Source organism: Oncorhynchus mykiss, chromosome 10, assembly GCF_057628025.1.
Source record: "Oncorhynchus mykiss isolate SJ-2025 chromosome 10, ASM5762802v1, whole genome shotgun sequence".
NCBI lineage: Eukaryota > Metazoa > Chordata > Actinopteri > Salmoniformes > Salmonidae > Oncorhynchus > Oncorhynchus mykiss.
The window spans coordinates 69957471-69979825 of NC_143031.1; the positions used below are offsets into that span (position 1 = coordinate 69957471).

The 22355-nt window shown below is 39.6% G+C and overlaps 1 protein-coding gene across 4 annotated transcripts in view; it reads left to right on the top strand.

Annotated features, from left to right (window-relative positions):
* The window catches only part of LOC110498435 (type II inositol 3,4-bisphosphate 4-phosphatase), a 258204-nt gene that overhangs the window by 26718 nt on the left and 209131 nt on the right, over positions 1-22355 (top strand). For all 4 annotated transcript variants that reach the window (XR_016483906.1, XR_016483907.1, XM_036933671.2 and 1 more), the window contains exon 2: positions 13354-13398. Coding sequence is in view for 2 of the 4 variants with exons in the window: in XM_036933671.2 (XP_036789566.1) it covers positions 13354-13398 (45 nt within the window). In the remaining 2 variants the exon portion in view is untranslated. The remainder of the gene's footprint in view (positions 1-13353; positions 13399-22355) is intronic.

The window sequence follows — 22355 nt, forward strand, 5'->3', positions numbered from 1 at the left end:
TGTTAAACACCAGTCACTGTAGTATCATGTTATTAACATGTCACATAGTCTAAACACCAGTCACTGTAATATCATGTTATTAACATGTCACATAGTCTAAACACCAGTCACTGTAGTATCATGTTATTAACATGTCACATAGTCTAAACACCAGTCACTGTAGTATCATGTTATTAACATGTCACATAGTCTAAACACCAGTCACTGTAGTATCATGTTATTAACATGTCACATAGTCTTAATGTTAAACACCAGTCACTGTAGTATCATGTCATTAACATGTCACATAGTCTAAACACCAGTCACTGTAGTATCATGTTATTAACATGTCACATAGTCTAAACACCAGTCACTGTAGTATCATGTTATTAACATGTCACATAGTCTAAACACCAGTCACTGTAGTATCATGTCATTAACATGTCACATTGTCTTAATGTTACACACCAGTCACTGTAGTATCATGTTCTTAACATGTCACATTGTCTAAACACCAGTCACTGTAGTATCATGTTATTAACATGTCACATAGTCTAAACACCAGTCTTGGTAGTATCATGATATTAACATGTCACATAGTCTAAACACCAGTCACTGTAGTATCATGTTATTAACATGTCACATAGTCTTAATGTTAAACACCAGTCACTGTAGTATCATGTTATTAACATGTCACATAGTCTAAACACCAGTCACTGTAGTATCATGTCATAAACATGTCACATAGTCTTAATGTTAAACACCAGTCACTGTAATATCATGTTATTAACATGTCACATAGTCTAAACACCAGTCACTGTAGTATCATGTTCTTAACATGTCACATAGTCTAAACACCAGTCACTGTAGTATCATGTTATTAACATGTCACATAGTCTCAATGTTAAACACCAGTCACTGTAGTATCATGTTATTAACATGTCACATAGTCTAAACACCAGTCACTGTAGTATCATGTTGTTAACATGTCACATAGTCTAAACACCAGTCACTGTAGTATCATGTTATTAACATGTCACATAGTCTTAATGTTAAACACCAGTCACTGTAGTATCATGTCATTAACATGTCACATAGTCTTAATGTTAAACACCAGTCACTGTAGTATCATGTTATTAACATGTCACATAGTCTAAACACCAGTCACTGTAATATCATGTTATTAACATGTCACATAGTCTAAACACCAGTCACTGTAGTATCATGTTATTAACATGTCACATAGTCTAAACACCAGTCACTGTAGTATCATGTTATTAACATGTCACATAGTCTAAACACCAGTCACTGTAATATCATGTTATTAACATGTCACATAGTCTAAACACCAGTCACTGTAGTATCATGTTATTAACATGTCACATAGTCTAAACACCAGTCACTGTAGTATCATGTTATTAACATGTCACATAGTCTAAACACCAGTCACTGTAGTATCATGTTATTAACATGTCACATAGTCTTAATGTTAAACACCAGTCACTGTAGTATCATGTCATTAACATGTCACATAGTCTAAACACCAGTCACTGTAGTATCATGTTATTAACATGTCACATAGTCTAAACACCAGTCACTGTAGTATCATGTTATTAACATGTCACATAGTCTAAACACCAGTCACTGTAGTATCATGTCATTAACATGTCACATTGTCTTAATGTTACACACCAGTCACTGTAGTATCATGTTCTTAACATGTCACATTGTCTAAACACCAGTCACTGTAGTATCATGTTATTAACATGTCACATAGTCTAAACACCAGTCTTGGTAGTATCATGATATTAACATGTCACATAGTCTAAACACCAGTCACTGTAGTATCATGTTATTAACATGTCACATAGTCTTAATGTTAAACACCAGTCACTGTAGTATCATGTTATTAACATGTCACATAGTCTAAACACCAGTCACTGTAGTATCATGTCATAAACATGTCACATAGTCTTAATGTTAAACACCAGTCACTGTAATATCATGTTATTAACATGTCACATAGTCTAAACACCAGTCACTGTAGTATCATGTTCTTAACATGTCACATAGTCTAAACACCAGTCACTGTAGTATCATGTTATTAACATGTCACATAGTCTCAATGTTAAACACCAGTCACTGTAGTATCATGTTATTAACATGTCACATAGTCTAAACACCAGTCACTGTAGTATCATGTTGTTAACATGTCACATAGTCTAAACACCAGTCACTGTAGTATCATGTTATTAACATGTCACATAGTCTTAATGTTAAACACCAGTCACTGTAGTATCATGTCATTAACATGTCACATAGTCTTAATGTTAAACACCAGTCACTGTAGTATCATGTTATTAACATGTCACATAGTCTAAACACCAGTCACTGTAATATCATGTTATTAACATGTCACATAGTCTAAACACCAGTCACTGTAGTATCATGTTATTAACATGTCACATAGTCTAAACACCAGTCACTGTAGTATCATGTTATTAACATGTCACATAGTCTAAACACCAGTCACTGTAGTATCATGTTATTAACATGTCACATAGTCTAAACACCAGTCACTGTAGTATCATGTTATTAACATGTCACATAGTCTAAACACCAGTCACTGTAGTATCATGTCATTAACATGTCACATAGTCTTAATGTTACACACCAGTCACTGTAGTATCATGTTCTTAACATGTCATATTGTCTAAACACCAGTCACTGTAGTATCATGTTATTAACATGTCACATAGTCTAAACACCAGTCTTGGTAGTATCATGATATTAACATGTCACATAGTCTTAATGTTAAACACCAGTCACTGTAGTATCATGTTATTAACATGTCACATAGACTAAACACCAGTCACTGTAGTATCATGTCATTAACATGTCACATAGTCTTAATGTTACACACCAGTCACTGTAGTATCATGTTCTTAACATGTCACATAGTCTAAACACCAGTCACTGTAGTATCATGTTATTAACATGTCACATAGTCTTAATGTTAAACACCAGTCACTGTAGTATCATGTTATTAACATGTCACATAGTCTAAACACCAGTCACTGTAGTATCATGTTCTTAACATGTCACATAGTCTAAACACCAGTCACTGTAGTATCATGTTATTAACATGTCACATAGTCTCAATGTTAAACACCAGTCACTGTAGTATCATGTTGTTAACATGTCACATAGTCTAAACACCAGTCACTGTAGTATCATGTTATTAACATGTCACATAGTCTTAATGTTAAACACCAGTCACTGTATTATCATGTTATTAACATGTCACATAGTCTAAACACCAGTCACTGTAATATCATGTTATTAACATGTCACATAGTCTAAACACCAGTCACTGTAGTATCATGTTATTAACATGTCACATAGTCTAAACACCAGTCACTGTAGTATCATGTTATTAACATGTCACATAGTCTAAACACCAGTCACTGTAGTATCATGTTATTAACATGTCACATAGTCTAAACACCAGTCACTGTAGTATCATGTCATTAACATGTCACATAGTCTTAATGTTACACACCAGTCACTGTAGTATCATGTTCTTAACATGTCACATTGTCTAAACACCAGTCACTGTAGTATCATGTTATTAACATGTCACATAGTCTAAACACCAGTCTTGGTAGTATCATGATATTAACATGTCACATAGTCTCAATGTTAAACACCAGTCACTGTAGTATCATGTTATTAACATGTCACATAGTCTAAATACCAGTCACTGTAGTATCATGTTATTAACATGTCACATAGTCTAAACACCAGTCACTGTAGTATCATGTTATTAACATGTCACATAGTCTTAATGTTAAACACCAGTCACTGTAGTATCATGTTATTAACATGTCACATAGTCTAAACACCAGTCACTGTAGTATCATGTTCTTAATATGTCACATAGTCTAAACACCAGTCACTGTAGTATCATGTTATTAACATGTCACATAGTCTTAATGTTAAACACCAGTCACTGTAATATCATGTTATTAACATGTCACATAGTCTAAACACCAGTCACTGTAGTATCATGTTATTAACATGTCACATAGTCTTAATGTTAAACACCAGTCACTGTAGTATCATGTTATTAACATGTCACATAGTCTAAACACCAGTCACTGTAGTATCATGTTCTTAACATGTCACATAGTCTAAACACCAGTCACTGTAGTATCATGTTATTAACATGTCACATAGTCTCAATGTTAAACACCAGTCACTGTAGTATCATGTTATTAACATGTCACATATTCTAAACACCAGTCACTGTAGTATCATGTTATTAACATGTCACATAGTCTTAATGTTAAACACCAGTCACTGTAGTATCATGTTATTAACATGTCACATAGTCTTAATGTTAAACACCAGTCACTGTAGTATCATGTCATTAACATGTCACATAGTCTTAATGTTAAACACCAGTCACTGTAGTATCATGTTATTAACATGTCACATAGTCTAAACACCAGTCACTGTAGTATCATGTTATTAACATGTCACATAGTCTAAACACCAGTCACTGTAGTATCATGTTATTAACATGTCACATAGTCTAAACACCAGTCACTGTAGTATCATGTTATTAACATGTCACATAGTCTAAACACCAGTCACTGTAGTATCATGTTATTAACATGTCACATAGTCTTAATGTTAAACACCAGTCACTGTAGTATCATGTCATTAACATGTCACATAGTCTTAATGTTAAACACCAGTCACTGTAGTATCATGTTATTAACATGTCACATAGTCTAAACACCAGTCACTGTAATATCATGTTATTAACATGTCACATAGTCTAAACACCAGTCACTGTAGTATCATGTTATTAACATGTCACATAGTCTAAACACCAGTCACTGTAGTATCATGTTATTAACATGTCACATAGTCTAAACACCAGTCACTGTAGTATCATGTTATTAACATGTCACATAGTCTAAACACCAGTCACTGTAGTATCATGTCATTAACATGTCACATAGTCTTAATGTTACACACCAGTCACTGTAGTATCATGTTCTTAACATGTCACATTGTCTAAACACCAGTCACTGTAGTATCATGTTATTAACATGTCACATAGTCTAAACACCAGTCTTGGTAGTATCATGATATTAACATGTCACATAGTCTCAATGTTAAACACCAGTCACTGTAATATCATGTTATTAACATGTCACATAGTCTAAACACCAGTCACTGTAGTATCATGTTATTAACATGTCACATAGTCTTAATGTTAAACACCAGTCACTGTAGTATCATGTTATTAACATGTCACATAGTCTAAACACCAGTCACTGTAGTATCATGTTCTTAACATGTCACATAGTCTAAACACCAGTCACTGTAGTATCATGTTATTAACATGTCACATAGTCTCAATGTTAAACACCAGTCACTGTAGTATCATGTTATTAACATGTCACATATTCTAAACACCAGTCACTGTAGTATCATGTTATTAACATGTCACATAGTCTTAATGTTAAACACCAGTCACTGTAGTATCATGTTATTAACATGTCACATAGTCTTAATGTTAAACACCAGTCACTGTAGTATCATGTCATTAACATGTCACATAGTCTTAATGTTAAACACCAGTCACTGTAGTATCATGTTATTAACATGTCACATAGTCTAAACACCAGTCACTGTAGTATCATGTTATTAACATGTCACATAGTCTAAACACCAGTCACTGTAGTATCATGTTATTAACATGTCACATAGTCTAAACACCAGTCACTGTAGTATCATGTTATTAACATGTCACATAGTCTAAACACCAGTCACTGTAGTATCATGTTATTAACATGTCACATAGTCTTAATGTTAAACACCAGTCACTGTAGTATCATGTCATTAACATGTCACATAGTCTTAATGTTAAACACCAGTCACTGTAGTATCATGTTATTAACATGTCACATAGTCTAAACACCAGTCACTGTAATATCATGTTATTAACATGTCACATAGTCTAAACACCAGTCACTGTAGTATCATGTTATTAACATGTCACATAGTCTAAACACCAGTCACTGTAGTATCATGTTATTAACATGTCACATAGTCTAAACACCAGTCACTGTAGTATCATGTTATTAACATGTCACATAGTCTAAACACCAGTCACTGTAGTATCATGTCATTAACATGTCACATAGTCTTAATGTTACACACCAGTCACTGTAGTATCATGTTCTTAACATGTCACATTGTCTAAACACCAGTCACTGTAGTATCATGTTATTAACATGTCACATAGTCTAAACACCAGTCTTGGTAGTATCATGATATTAACATGTCACATAGTCTCAATGTTAAACACCAGTCACTGTAGTATCATGTTATTAACATGTCACATAGTCTAAATACCAGTCACTGTAGTATCATGTTATTAACATGTCACATAGTCTTAATGTTAAACACCAGTCACTGTAGTATCATGTTATTAACATGTCACATAGTCTAAACACCAGTCACTGTAGTATCATGTTCTTAATATGTCACATAGTCTAAACACCAGTCACTGTAGTATCATGTTATTAACATGTCACATAGTCTTAATGTTAAACACCAGTCACTGTAATATCATGTTATTAACATGTCACATAGTCTAAACACCAGTCACTGTAGTATCATGTTATTAACATGTCACATAGTCTTAATGTTAAACACCAGTCACTGTAGTATCATGTTATTAACATGTCACATAGTCTAAACACCAGTCACTGTAGTATCATGTTCTTAACATGTCACATAGTCTAAACACCAGTCACTGTAGTATCATGTTATTAACATGTCACATAGTCTCAATGTTAAACACCCGTCACTGTAGTATCATGTTATTAACATGTCACATAGTCTAAACACCAGTCACTGTAGTATCATGTTATTAACATGTCACATAGTCTTAATGTTAAACACCAGTCACTGTAGTATCATGTTATTAACATGTCACATAGTCTTAATGTTAAACACCAGTCACTGTAGTATCATGTCATTAACATGTCACATAGTCTTAATGTTAAACACCAGTCACTGTAGTATCATGTTATTAACATGTCACATAGTCTAAACACCAGTCACTGTAGTATCATGTTATTAACATGTCACATAGTCTAAACACCAGTCACTGTAGTATCATGTTATTAACATGTCACATAGTCTAAACACCAGTCACTGTAGTATCATGTTATTAACATGTCACATAGTCTAAACACCAGTCACTGTAGTATCATGTTATTAACATGTCACATAGTCTTAATGTTAAACACCAGTCACTGTAGTATCATGTCATTAACATGTCACATAGTCTTAATGTTAAACACCAGTCACTGTAGTATCATGTTATTAACATGTCACATAGTCTAAACACCAGTCACTGTAATATCATGTTATTAACATGTCACATAGTCTAAACACCAGTCACTGTAGTATCATGTTATTAACATGTCACATAGTCTAAACACCAGTCACTGTAGTATCATGTTATTAACATGTCACATAGTCTAAACACCAGTCACTGTAGTATCATGTTATTAACATGTCACATAGTCTAAACACCAGTCACTGTAGTATCATGTCATTAACATGTCACATAGTCTTAATGTTACACACCAGTCACTGTAGTATCATGTTCTTAACATGTCACATTGTCTAAACACCAGTCACTGTAGTATCATGTTATTAACATGTCACATAGTCTAAACACCAGTCTTGGTAGTATCATGATATTAACATGTCACATAGTCTCAATGTTAAACACCAGTCACTGTAGTATCATGTTATTAACATGTCACATAGTCTAAACACCAGTCACTGTAGTATCATGTTCTTAACATGTCACATAGTCTAAACACCAGTCACTGTAGTATCATGTTATTAACATGTCACATAGTTTTAATGTTAAACACCAGTCACTGTAGTATCATGTTATTAACATGTCACATAGTCTAAACACCAGTCACTGTAGTATCATGTCATAAACATGTCACATAGTCTTAATGTTAAACACCAGTCACTGTAGTATCATGTTATTAACATGTCACATAGTCTAAACACCAGTCACTGTAGTATCATGTTATTAACATGTCACATAGTCTAAACACCAGTCACTGTAGTATCATGTTATTAACATGTCACATAGTCTAAACACCAGTCACTGTAGTATCATGTTATTAACATGTCACATAGTCTCAATGTTAAACACCAGTCACTGTAGTATCATGTTATTAACATGTCACATAGTCTAAACACCAGTCACTGTAGTATCATGTTATTAACATGTCACATAGTCTTAATGTTAAACACCAGTCACTGTAGTATCATGTCATTAACATGTCACATAGTCTTAATGTTAAACACCAGTCACTGTAGTATCATGTTATTAACATGTCACATAGTCTAAACACCAGTCACTGTAATATCATGTTATTAACATGTCACATAGTCTAAACACCAGTCACTGTAATATCATGTTATTAACATGTCACATAGTCTAAACACCAGTCACTGTAATATCATGTTATTAACATGTCACATAGTCTAAACACCAGTCACTGTAGTATCATGTTATTAACATGTCACATAGTCTAAACACCAGTCACTGTAGTATCATGTTATTAACATGTCACATGGTCTCAATGTTAAACACCAGTCACTGTAGTATCATGTTATTAACATGTCACATAGTCTAAACACCAGTCATGGTAGTATCATGTTATTAACATGTCACATAGTCTAAACACCAGTCACTGTAGTATCATGTTATTAACATGTCACATAGTCTAAACACCAGTCACTGTAGTATCATGTTATTAACATGTCACATAGTCTCAATGTTAAACACCAGTCACTGTAGTATCATGTTATTAACATGTCACATAGTCTAAACACCAGTCACTGTAGTATCATGTTATTAACATGTCACATAGTCTAAACACCAGTCACTGTAGTATCATGTTATTAACATGTCACATAGTCTAAACACCAGTCACTGTAGTATCATGTTATTAACATGTCACATAGTCTAAACACCAGTCACTGTAGTATCATGTTATTATCATGTCACATAGTCTAAACACCAGTCACTGTAGTATCATGTTATTAACATGTCACATAGTCTAAACACCAGTCATGGTAGTATCATGTTATTAACATGTCACATAGTCTAAACACCAGTCACTGTAGTATCATGTTATTAACATGTCACATAGTCTAAACACCAGTCACTGTAGTATCATGTTATTAACATGTCACATAGTCTAAACACCAGTCATGGTAGTATCATGTTATTAACATGTCACATAGTCTTAATGTTAAACACCAGTCACTGTAGTATCATGTTATTAACATGTCACATAGTCTAAACACCAGTCACTGTAGTATCATGTTATTAACATGTCACATAGTCTAAACACCAGTCACTGTAGTATCATGTTATTAACATGTCACATAGTCTAAACACCAGTCATGGTAGTATCATGTTATTAACATGTTACATAGTTTCAATGTTAAACACCAGTCACTGTAGTATCATGTTATTAACATGTCACATAGTCTAAACACCAGTCACTGTAGTATCATGTTATTAACATGTCACATAGTCTTAATGTTAAACACCAGTCACTGTAGTATCATGTTATTAACATGTCACATAGTCTAAACACCAGTCACTGTAGTATCATGTTATTAACATGTCACATAGTCTAAACACCAGTCACTGTAATATCATGTTATTAACATGTCACATAGTCTAAACACCAGTCACTGTAATATCATGTTATTAACATGTCACATAGTCTAAACACCAGCCACTGTAGTATCATGTTATTAACATGTCACATAGTCTAAACACCAGTCACTGTAGTATCATGTTATTAACATGTCACATGGTCTCAATGTTAAACACCAGTCACTGTACTATCATGTTATTAACATGTCACATAGTCTAAACACCAGTCACTGTAGTATCATGTTATTAACATGTCACATAGTCTAAACACCAGTCACTGTAGTATCATGTTATTAACATGTCACATGGTCTCAATGTTAAACACAAGTCACTGTAGTATCATGTTATTAACATGTCACATAGTCTAAACACCAGTCATGGTAGTATCATGTTATTAACATGTCACATAGTCTCAATGTTAAACACCAGTCACTGTAGTATCATGTTATTAACATGTCACATAGTCTAAACACCAGTCACTGTAGTATCATGTTATTAACATGTCACATAGTCTAAACACCAGTCACTGTAGTATCATGTTATTAACATGTCACATAGTCTAAACACCAGTCACTGTAGTATCATGTTATTAACATGTCACATAGTCTAAACACCAGTCACTGTAGTATCATGTTATTATCATGTCACATAGTCTAAACACCAGTCACTGTAGTATCATGTTATTAACATGTCACATAGTCTAAACACCAGTCATGGTAGTATCATGTTATTAACATGTCACATAGTCTAAACACCAGTCACTGTAGTATCATGTTATTAACATGTCACATAGTCTAAACACCAGTCATGGTAGTATCATGTTATTAACATGTCACATAGTCTTAATGTTAAACACCAGTCACTGTAGTATCATGTTATTAACATGTCACATAGTCTAAACACCAGTCACTGTAGTATCATGTTATTAACATGTCACATAGTCTAAACACCAGTCACTGTAGTATCATGTTATTAACATGTCACATAGTCTAGACACCAGTCATGGTAGTATCATGTTATTAACATGTTACATAGTTTCAATGTTAAACACCAGTCACTGTAGTATCATGTTATTAACATGTCACATAGTCTAAACACCAGTCACTGTAGTATCATGTTATTAACATGTCACATAGTCTTAATGTTAAACACCAGTCACTGTAGTATCATGTTATTAACATGTCACATAGTCTAAACACCAGTCACTGTAGTATCATGTTATTAACATGTCACATAGTCTTAATGTTAAACACCAGTCATGGTAGTATCATGTTATTAACATGTCACATAGTCTAAACACCAGTCACTGTAGTATCATGTTATTAACATGTCACATAGTCTAAACACCAGTCACTGTAGTATCATGTTATTAACATGTCACATAGTCTAAACACCAGTCACTGTAGTATCATGTTATTAACATGTCACATAGTCTCAATGTTAAACACCAATCATGGTAGTATAACCAGCGGTGGAAAAGGTACTCCATTTTTATACTTGAGTAAAAGTAAAGATACCGCAATTTAATACTCAAGTAAAAGTTCAAGTCACCCAGTAAAATACTACTTCAGTAAAAGTCACCCAGTAAAATACTACTTCGGTAAATAGTCTGTAAGGTGATTAGAAAATACCCTTGTCAGGGATCATGGGACAATGGCATCTGTTGAGCTGCTCAAGGCCCTCTCTGCATCACTTTACCATAGGGGACAGCCAATCACAATCAGCCACTTAAAAGCTCTCTCTACCTCACAGGGCCCTAATCACACCAACAATCAGCCACTTCACTGCTCTCTCTACCTCACAGGGCTCTAATCACTCCACCAATCAGCCACTTTATAGTTCTCTCTACCTCACAGGGCTCTAATCACCAAGTAAAATACTACTTCAGTAAAAGTCACCCAGTAAAATACTACTTCAGTAAAAGTCACCCAGTAAAATACTACTTCAGTAAAAGTCACCCAGTAAAATACTACTTCAGTAAAAGTCACCCAGTTGAAATACTACTTCAGTAAAAGTCACCCAGTAAAATACTACTTCAGTAAAAGTCACCCAGTAAAATACTACTTCAGTAAAAGTCACCCAGTAAAATACTACTTCAGTAAAAGTCACCCAGTAAAATACTACTTCAGTAAAAGTCACCCAGTAAAATACTACTTCAGTAAAAGTCACCCAGTAAAATACTACTTCAGTAAAAGTCACCCAGTAAAATACTACTTCAGTAAAAGTCACCCAGTAAAATACTATTTCAGTAAAAGTCACCCAGTAAAATACTACTTCAGTAAAAGTCTAAAAGTTTTTGCTTTTGTACTTAAGTATCAAAAGTAAAAGTATAAATCATTTAAAATGTCTTATATTAAGCAAACCAGATGACACAATTTGTTTGTTTTTGAAATGTATGGATAGCCAGGGTCATAGTTCAACACTCAGACATAATCTACAAACGAAGCATTTGTGTTTAGTGAGTCCGCCAGATCAGAGGCAATAGGGATGACCAGGGATGTTCTCTTGATAAGTGCGGGATTTAGACAATTTTCTTGTCCTGCTAAGCATTCAAAATGTTTGACTTGTGATTATAGCTAACTAGTGATTACTGATAATAAAATGAGTTAGTAACCTAATGATATGATCTGTCTTCGCTAGAAGTGTGCTGTGTTTGTAACACCCGGCCCATACATCAAGACGTGTAGAGTACCCACGCTTCATTAGCCAGGCTGACGATGCTGGGAGAGAGGACAATTCTGCCCAGGCACTGTGGAACGAGGATGAGGGGGTGCGGTGCGCGTGTGTGTGTGTGTTGCAGAGAGTGTGTGAGTTTCTCCCTTGGCACTCGGCCCTCCAGGTATGGTGGTGAGCTCATGCCTCGATGATACCCGTCATACTGGCATCAGATGGTGGGTACAAGCGATGGCACCCCCCTCCCCACCACCCAGCCTCCTCCATTAGTTCCCCATCGGGGCGGTTGTGGGGAGGGGGGAGCTGGGCATTCAGGGCGATGGATGTCGGGGAACTCTGGCTGTGACACACGCCGCAATCGGATAAATAGATTGCAGCCCGTTTGCATAATCTAAAGCGAACCGGGCCATCAATCACACGAGGCGTTTCGGTCTGAGCCGTTACAATAGCCACAGTGTTAAACCTCTCTGAAGACATATTGTGTTGATGATGGCGGAAGGTATTTTTCCATGCTTACTACCGTAGAGTGAATGGAAAGACTGGCACTGAAGTGGTGTTGGATTTTATTGCCTTTCATTTGGGTTTCATTTGGAGGAGAGGTGCCATGCTCGTCGACCTCGTTAAAAGCCTAAATGAAATGGTCGTAGAGGGCATAGTGGTTAATATGGAGATGAATGGGTATTTGATAGATGGTTTTGCCCTTTGCAGTGAAATGTGTGTGTGCGTGTTTCGGTGTCTGTCGGTGTGTCTCTGGTTTTTTTTCGGTGTGTCTGTCGGTGTGTTTCAGTGGCTGCGTGCCTGTGTGTGTGGTGTCTGAATTATCTTAGATTATACATTTTTTCATGAGTGAACAGCTTTGTATTCTCTCTTAATGATCTTCCCCTCTCTCTGTCTCTGTATCACAGGTGTCATCCTGATTCCCAAGCTGCCCCATGTGGAGTTCAGCCTGGGTAAGTGTCTGTTCTTCTCTCTCTGTTCTTCTTTTTCTTCTTCTTCTTCTCTATGTCCTTCTCACTCTGTTCTTCTCTCCCTCTCTGTTCTTCTTCTCCCTGGTCTTCTTCTCTCTGTTCTTCTTTTCTCTCTGTTCTTCTTCTCTCTCTGTGATTCTCATCTTATTCCATGCCACAGGGTTCCAATTTCCCCATGTAGTCAGAGCTTAGATAGCCAGACACATCCTATTATCGACATGACGCCGCTATGAGACCGGTCAAACATACACATGTATGCACGTGCACAGACGGACGGACGGACGGACGGACAATAGATCAAAGACTAGACTTACTTTTTCCTGACTGTCTCACAGTAGAGTGGTTCTGGTTCTTCTTCCTGACTGTCTCACAGTAGAGTGGTTCTGGTTCTTCTTCCTGACTGTCTCACAGTAGAGTGGTTCTGGTTCTTCCTGACTGTCTTACAGTAGAGTGGTTCTGGTTTTTCCTGACTGTCTTACAGTAGAGTGGTTCTGGTTTTTCCTGACTGTCTTACAGTAGAGTGGTTCTGGTTCTTCCTGACTGTCTTACAGTAGAGTGGTTCTGGTTCTTCCTGACTGTCTCACAGTAGAGTGGTTCTGGTTCTTCCTGACTGTCTTACAGTAGAGTGGTTCTGGTTCTTCCTGACTGTCTTACAGTAGAGTGGTTCTGGTTCTTCCTGACTGTCTTACAGTAGAGTGGTTCTGGTTCTTCTTCCTGACGGTCTCACAGTACAGTGGTTCTGGTTCTTCCTGACTGTCTTACAGTAGAGTGGTTCTGGTTCTTCTTCCTGACGGTCTCACAGTACAGTGGTTCTGGTTCTTCCTGACTGTCTTACAGTAGAGTGGTTCTGGTTCTTCTTCCTGACGGTCTCACAGTACAGTGGTTCTGGTTCTTCTTCCTGACTGTCTTACAGTAGAGTGGTTCTGGTTCTTCTTCCTGACTGTCTTACAGTAGAGTGGTTCTGGTTCTTCTTCCTGACTGTCTTACAGTAGAGTGGTTCTGGTTCTTCTTCCTGACTGTCTTACAGTAGAGTGGTTCTGGTTCTTCTTCCTGACGGTCTCACAGTACAGTGGTTCTGGTTCTTCTTCCTGACTGTCTTACAGTAGAGTGGTTCTGGTTCTTCTTCCTGACGGTCTCACAGTACAGTGGTTCTGGTTCTTCCTGACTGCCTTACAGTAGAGTGGTTCTGGTTCTTCTTCCTGACTGTCTTACAGTAGAGTGGTTCTGGTTCTTCTTCCTGACGGTCTCACAGTACAGTGGTTCTGGTTCTTCTTCCTGACTGTCTCACAGTAGAGTGGTTCTGGTTCTTCTTCCTGACTGTCTTACAGTAGAGTGGTTCTGGTTCTTCCTGACTGTCTTACAGTAGAGTGGTTCTGGTTCTTCATCCTGACTGTCTTACAGTAGAGTGGTTCTGGTTCTTCCTTACTGTCTCACAGTAGAGTGGTTCTGGTTCTTCTTCCTGACTGTCTTACAGTAGAGTGGTTCTGGTTCTTCCATACTGTCTCACAGTAGAGTGGTTCTGGTTCTTCTTCCTGACTGTCTTACAGTAGAGTGGTTCTGGTTCTTCTTCCTGACTGTCTTACAGTAGAGTGGTTCTGGTTCTTCCTTACTGTCTCACAGTAGAGTGGTTCTGGTTCTTCTTCCTGACTGTCTTACAGTAGAGTGGTTCTGGTTCTTCTTCCTGACTGTCTTACAGTAGAGTGGTTCTGGTTCTTCTTCCTGACTGTCTTACAGTAGAGTGGTTCTGGTTCTTCTTCCTGACTGTCTTACAGTAGAGTGGTTCTGGTTCTTCTTCCTGACTGTCTTACAGTAGAGTGGTTCTGGTTCTTCTTCCTTACTGTCTCACAGTAGAGTGGTTCTGGTTCTTCTTCCTGACTGTCTTACAGTAGAGTGGTTCTGGTTCTTCTTCCTGACTGTCTTACAGTAGAGTGGTTCTGGTTCTTCTTCCTTACTGTCTCACAGTAGAGTGGTTCTGGTTCTTCTTCCTTACTGTCTCACAGTAGAGTGGTTCTGGTTCTTCTTCCTGACTGTCTTACAGTAGAGTGGTTCTGGTTCTTCTTCCTTTTCGACTGTTAGAGATGGTTTCATGTATATTTTATACTTCTGCAATGGGAGAGTTCTATTTTTGGTCGATGCATTGTTGCCCATGACAAGTTTCACTGTGTCGATGTCTGACAGGGTGGGTTATGTGAATCTTAGCTGCAGTGCTCTGAGTAGGGGGAAGAGGTTCATTGGCTTGACCACCCCCCAGGCATTGGAAAATGTGTTACCAGTAAAGCCAGTGTATTTTCCTGACCAGGTGATATAACCAGGTAAAACTGGGGTCCAGGGTTTTTCCTGGTCAGGTCAGTTGTCCAGGACAACTCCTGGCCCTAGTTATTGGGTCTGAGTGTGTAACTCTGTAACTCAGTCAAGTCATTATTTAAATGGAAATGTGTCTCTGCTCATCAAAGATATTGTTTTCATCCATTTCATCTGTTATAGAGATAATAAAACGTCATATTAATACACATCACTGTTGTAGATTTAAAACAACAACATATGGACATGTTTTCCTTTCAACACTCTGGACATTTCTGTCTATCCACAATGCCTGCTGGCCAATCAGATTGCAATTTGAGTGCTGGTGCACACGTACAGGGACTCCCAGCTTGGTTTCATTTCTAGACAGATTATCTGTAGTTAAGGACCGTGTGTGTGCGTGTGTGTGCGTGTGTGTGTATGTGTGTGTGTGTGTGTGTGTGTGTGTGTGTGTGTGCGAGAGTCTATTAGTGTACACACACACACACACACACACAGTGTACAAACAAATATATGGTCGTCTTGGCCTGTTAACCATTGTACTGCATAACACATTTAATTTAAGTGACAATAGAATTGACTGGAGTAGAGCTGAATGAATATGCACTGTGAGTCTTCGTGTAGTGATGCAATGCTTCTCCAGAGGTTGTGAAATGGCTTCTGTTCTAATGTAAATGTTCTGGAACAATGGAGTCAATCTGCTGGACAGCTGCAGAGGAAAGGGTGACATGTTTGTATAATTGCAGTAGTTGTGTGTCGTGTGTGTGAGTGTGTGCGCATGCAAGCGTGTGCGTATCACTCTCTGTGTGTGTGTGTGTGTGTGTGTGTCGGCCTACTACATCGGCAAAACGCCCCCCCCCCCATCTTCTTCCTTTGATCCATCATACTGTAAATACCAGTTTTGTTTACCTCGTCCTTAAATTACATGTGTATTTTATTCAATTACCATTCACCATTTTGACTGAAAGGGCTTTTGTTGCTTTGGGAAACATGATTATCTGGAAGCTCTTAGCTTGAGGTACATGTGTTTTTATTGATAGAGGCTGGCAGTTCTTTTATTCATGCCTTCCATTTCTCTCTCGCTTGATTGATACATGAAACGATATTGCCAGAAATACCAGGAATACATCCATTGAAAACCGCAAAGAAAAGGAGTTTCTTGGTAATCCTTGAAAGCTGAGGGCTCTTTGCCCACCTGGGGTTCAAGCTACAGTATATTCTTGGAGCATAAAATGATAATAACAAAAACAGCCACCCTGTCACTTGTTTTAGTACACAGCTGAGTGAAGTGGTTAGGAAAATGTAATCCCTCTCAAATTCATAGACATCCCTCTAGATCCAAGGACTGACAGTGAGAGAGAGATTCACAGACCCCAGACTGCACCTTTAAGGGCAAGCCATTGAGCTGAAGGGCAGTTTGGCTGAATAAAGCTTTGCCAGTAAGCGTTGAGTACATATCATAACGGGATAAGATGATTCTAGGTTCGGTCTCGGCTAATAAAAAATCAACGGCTTGGCAATGATGTCGATCGTTCAGCAGGTCTCATATCACGACAAGCTAATCACCCGTGACAAATAAAACAATGATTCCAGCCAAAATTATTTATTTCTGGCTCTAATTATCAATTACCATCAGAGTGGGTGATTTAGAGAAAAATGGTACGAATAAATCGTTCTTTGTGTGTTCTACTCCACCCGGCTGAAATGTCTTCTCACTTTAACCGTACGAAGAGAAGGTTTCTGACAAGCTGACATGCTCAAATCAAATCAAATGTATTTGTCACATACACATGGTTAGCAGATGTTAATGCGAGTGTAGCGAAATGCTTGTGCTTCTAGTTCCGACAATGCAGTAATAACCAACGAGTAATCTAACTAACAATTCCAAAACTACTACCTTATACACACAAGTGTAAAGGGGTAAAGAACATGCACATAAAGATATATGAATGAGTGATGGTACAGAGCGGCATAGGCAAGATGCAGTAGATGGTATCGAGTACAGTATATACATATGAGATGAGTATGTAAACAAAGTGGCATAGTTTAAAGTGGCTAGTGATACATGTATTACATAAAGATGCAGTAGGTGATATAGTGTACAGTATATACGTATACATATGAGATGAATAATGTAGGGTATGTAAACATTATATTAAGTAGCATTGTTTAAAGTGGCTAGTGATATATTTTACATCAATTCCCATTATTAAAGTGGCTGGAGTTGAGTCAGTGTGTTGACAGCAGCCACTCAATGTTAGTTGTGGCTGTTTAACAGTCTGATGGCCTTGAGATGGAAGCTGTTTTTCAGTCTCTCGGTCCCAGCTTTGATGCACCTGTACTGTATCACCTTCTGGATGATAGCGGGGTGAACAGGCAGTGGCTCGGGTGGTTGTTGTCCTTGATGATCTTTATGACCTTCCTGTGACATCGGGTGGTGTAGCTGTCCTGGAGGGCAGGTAGTTTGCCCCCGGTGATGTGTTGTGCAGACCTCACTACCCTCTGGAGAGCCTTATGGTTGTGGGCGGAGCAGTTGCCATACCAGGCGGTGATACAGCCCGACAGGATGCTCTGTAGAAGTTTGTGAGTGCTTTTGGTGACAAGCCAAATTTCTTCAGCCTCCTGAGGTTGAAGAGGCGCTGCTGCGCCTTCTTCACGATGCTGTCTGTGTGGGTGGACCAATTCAGTTTGTCTGTGATGTGTACGCCGAGGAACTTAAAACTTACTACCCTCTCCACTACTGTCCCATCGATGTGGATAGGGGGGTGTTCCCTCTGCTGTTTCCTGAAGTCCACAATCATCTCCTTAGTTTTGTTGACGTTGAGTGTGAGGTTATTTTCCTGACACCACACTCCGAGGGCCCTCACCTCCTCCCTGTAGGCCGTCTCGTCGTTGTTGGTAATCAAACCTACCACTGTTGTGTCGTCCGCAAACTTGATGATTGAGTTGGAGGCGTGCGTGGCCACACAGTCGTGGGTGAACAGGGAGTACAGGAGAGGGCTCAGAACGCACCCTTGTGGGGCCCCAGTGTTGAGGATCAGCGGGGTGGAGATATTGTTACCTACCCTCACCACCTGGGGGCGGCCCGTCAGGAAGTCCAGTACCCAGTTGCACAGGGCGGGGTCGAGACCCAGGGTCTCGAGCTTGATGACGAGTTTGGAGGGTACTATGGTGTTAAATGCTGAGCTGTAGTCGATGAACAGCATTCTCACATAGGTATTCCTCTTGTCCAGATGGGTTAGGGCAGTGTGCAGTGTGGTTGAGATTGCATCATCTGTGGACCTATTTGGGCGGTAAGCAAATTGGAGTGGGTCTAGGGTGTCAGGTAGGGTGAAGGTGATATGGTCCTTGACTAGTCTCTCAAAGCACTTCATGATGACGGAAGTGAGTGCTATGGGGCTGTAGTCGTTTAGCTCAGTTACCTTAGCTTTCTTGGGAACAGGAACAATGGTGGCCTTCTTGAAGCATTTGGGAACAGCAGACTGGGATAAGGATTGATTGAATATGTCCGTAAACACACCAGCCAGCTGGTCTGCGCATGCTCTGAGGGCGCGGCTGGGGATGCCGTCTGGGCCTGCAGCCTTGCGAGGGTTAACACGTTTAAATGTTTTACTCACCTCGGCTGTAGTGAAGGAGAGTCTGCATGTTTTGGTTGCGGGCCATGTCAGTGGCACTGTATTGTCCTCAAAGCGGGCAAAAAAGTTATTTAGTCTGCCTGGGAGCAAGACATCATGGTCCGTGACTGGGCTGGTTTTCTTTTTGTAATCCGTGATTGACTGTAGACCCTGCCACATACCTCTTGTGTCTGAATCGTTGAATTGAGATTCTACTTTGTCTCTATACTGACGCTTAGCTTGTTTGATTGCCTTGCGGAGGGAATAGCTACACTGTTTGTATTCGGTCATGTTTCCGGTCACCTTGCCCTGATTAAAAGCAGTGTTTCGCGCTTTCAGTTTCACGCGAATGCTGCCATCAATCCACGGTTTCTGGTTTGGGAATGTTTTAATCGTTGCTATGGGAACGACATCTTCAACGCTCGTTCTAATGAACTCGCTCACCGAATCAGCGTATTCGTCAATGTTGTTGTTTGACGCAATACGAAACATATCCCAGTCCACCTGATGGAAGCAGTCTTGGAGCGTGGAATCAGATTGGTCGGACCAGCGTTGAACAGACCTCAGCGCGGGAGTTTCTTGTTTTAGCTTCTGTCTGTAGGCAGGGAGCAACAAAATTGAGTCGTGGTCAGCTTTTTCGAAAGGAGGGCGGGACAACGATAGACAGCTGTCACTGATTGGGAATCATACTTAGGTAGCCCTTTTTCATTCCTTCAGTGTGGGTAGTTGACTTGTGTTAGTGGCACTTAGCCCTCATGAGCTTCACGGTAGTTTATCTTGTTTCTTGTTTTGTTGGCGTCATTCCAGAATGAAAGGAAAATGTATGTTCACCACACTGCACTTTGGTCCACTTCTTTTGACGGCCGTGACAGAACTACCCACCACCAAAGGACCAAGCAGTGTGGCTAGGAGCGACCCCCCCCCCCAAAAGTTTTTGGGTCACACGGGACGGTCGGCGGTGCCGAGGTGTGAACCAGAGACAACCTGGGAGGCGGTAGAGAGGTGGTCGGTCGACCCAGGGAGAGTGCCAGAAGCCTCCAGTGATGCAAGAAGCCTCCAGTGATGATCCATGGCAAGAAGCCTCCAGTGATGATCCATGGCATGAAGCCTCCAGTGTTGATCCATGGCACGAAGCCTCCAGTGATGATCCATGGCACGAAGGCACCAGTGATGATCCATCGCAAGAAGCCTCCATTGATGATCCATGGCACGAAGCCTCCAGCGAGGAGTCATGGCACGAAGCCTCCAGCGACGACCTCCAGTCCGGAGCCTCCAGCGACGGCCTCCAGTCCGGAGCCTCCAGCGACGGCCTCCAGTCCGGGGCCCGCAGAGAGGGTCCCCAGTCCGGGGTCAGCAGAGAGGCTCCCCAGTCCGGGGTCAGCAGAGAGGGTCCCCACAGCAGAGGCGCTACCAAAGTGGGGTGAGCCAGAGGTGGAGCGGGGTCTAAGTCCCGCACCAGAGCCGCCACCGCGGATAGATGCCCACCCAGACCCTCCCCTATAGGTTCAGGTTTGTGGCCGGAGGCCGCACCTTTTGTCTCTATTTTGGTTTGGTCAGGGTGTGATTTGGGTGGGAATTCTATGTTCTATTTTCTATGTTTTGGTATTTATTTGTTTTGGCCGGGTATGGTTCTCAATCAGTGACAGCTGTCTATCGTTGTCTCTGATTGGCAATCATACTTAGCTAGCCCTTTTTCCCATCTTTTATTGTGGGTAGTTAACTTTGTTTGTGGCACCAAAGCCCTGTAAGCTTCACGGTTGTTCATTTTGTTTCTTGTTTTGTTGGCGTCATTCCAAAATAAAGAGGAAAATCTACGCTCACCACGCTGCGCTTTGGTCCACTTCTTTTTACGGCCGTGACATTTTCAAAGCAACGACCAAGGTGGGAGGATATCCTTTCAATATCCAACCACGTATATTAACAAAAAGGCTACTAAGTATTCTGTTTGTTATCTTAGCACAATTAAATAAGAACTCTGCATACTTTGAATGCAAAAGGGAAGAGTCTTGAGAGATTTACAATAACCTAATATTTAACCTCATAACGATCTTTGAACAAATATAGCAGCTACTCGGGAACGAGGTCACTAAGGGGAGAATTTAGAATGCTAAAAAGTAGTCCCTCTCAGTTACCCAAAACACTTCAGCACGCCTCGGATTCATCAGCCGCAGAACCATTAGCGTTATTTCCACTTGTTGCCTAGTAACTGTGGAGGAATGATTCAGTGTCAAACGGTGTGCACTCCAAATTAATCACGCTTTTTATTCACTCATTTGACCACACATTCAGCTTGAAGTGATGCATGTATATCAACAGCATACTTACAGCAGGTCTGAACAGTACTGTCAGCACATTGAGGTGGACTGAGTTCACATTATGTATTACCGTTATAATTGTTTGTCACTATTCCATGGACTTTGTTTGACCTAAACACTACAGGCATTGTGGAACTAAGACCTACATAGACATTCATAGTATGAATCTGCATACGGACACCATGGCCTTTAGTTGTACTGTATCCTGATTGGTTGTAGTCACCGTGCCTAATCTCCCTGTGGACTTTGTTTGACCGCCACAGTGGCTAGTCTCTCAGGCAGTCATGGTGTGTGGAAGGACAATTTTCTCTTTAGAGGTCTAAACAGTGGGATGATTCTGCATAAAACACCCTCCTGATCAGTGTCTGATTGGTTGAAGACAGTAGCCTCCAAACATCAGAATTCCCAATGGCCCTGTGCCACAACAGGAAGCCTCTCTCTCAGTGGCCTCCAGGGGGAAGTCTCCGTGGAGAGGGGCTGGCGCTGCGTCAGGATGCCTAACTTGGCAGCTCCTCCTCTGGGTACCGTGTTCTGGGGTTTAGGCAGGTTCCACGGGCAGCCCACCCAGCTGAGATGAGACTCACACCCCAGGGGAGTGGAGGAGATGTGGAGTAGAGGAGGAGAGGAAGGGGGTGGGTTGAAGGGGGGTTTCAAAACCTTCCCAACACACTCTGTCAACTACCAATTAAAGCTTGATTAATCGGCTTCC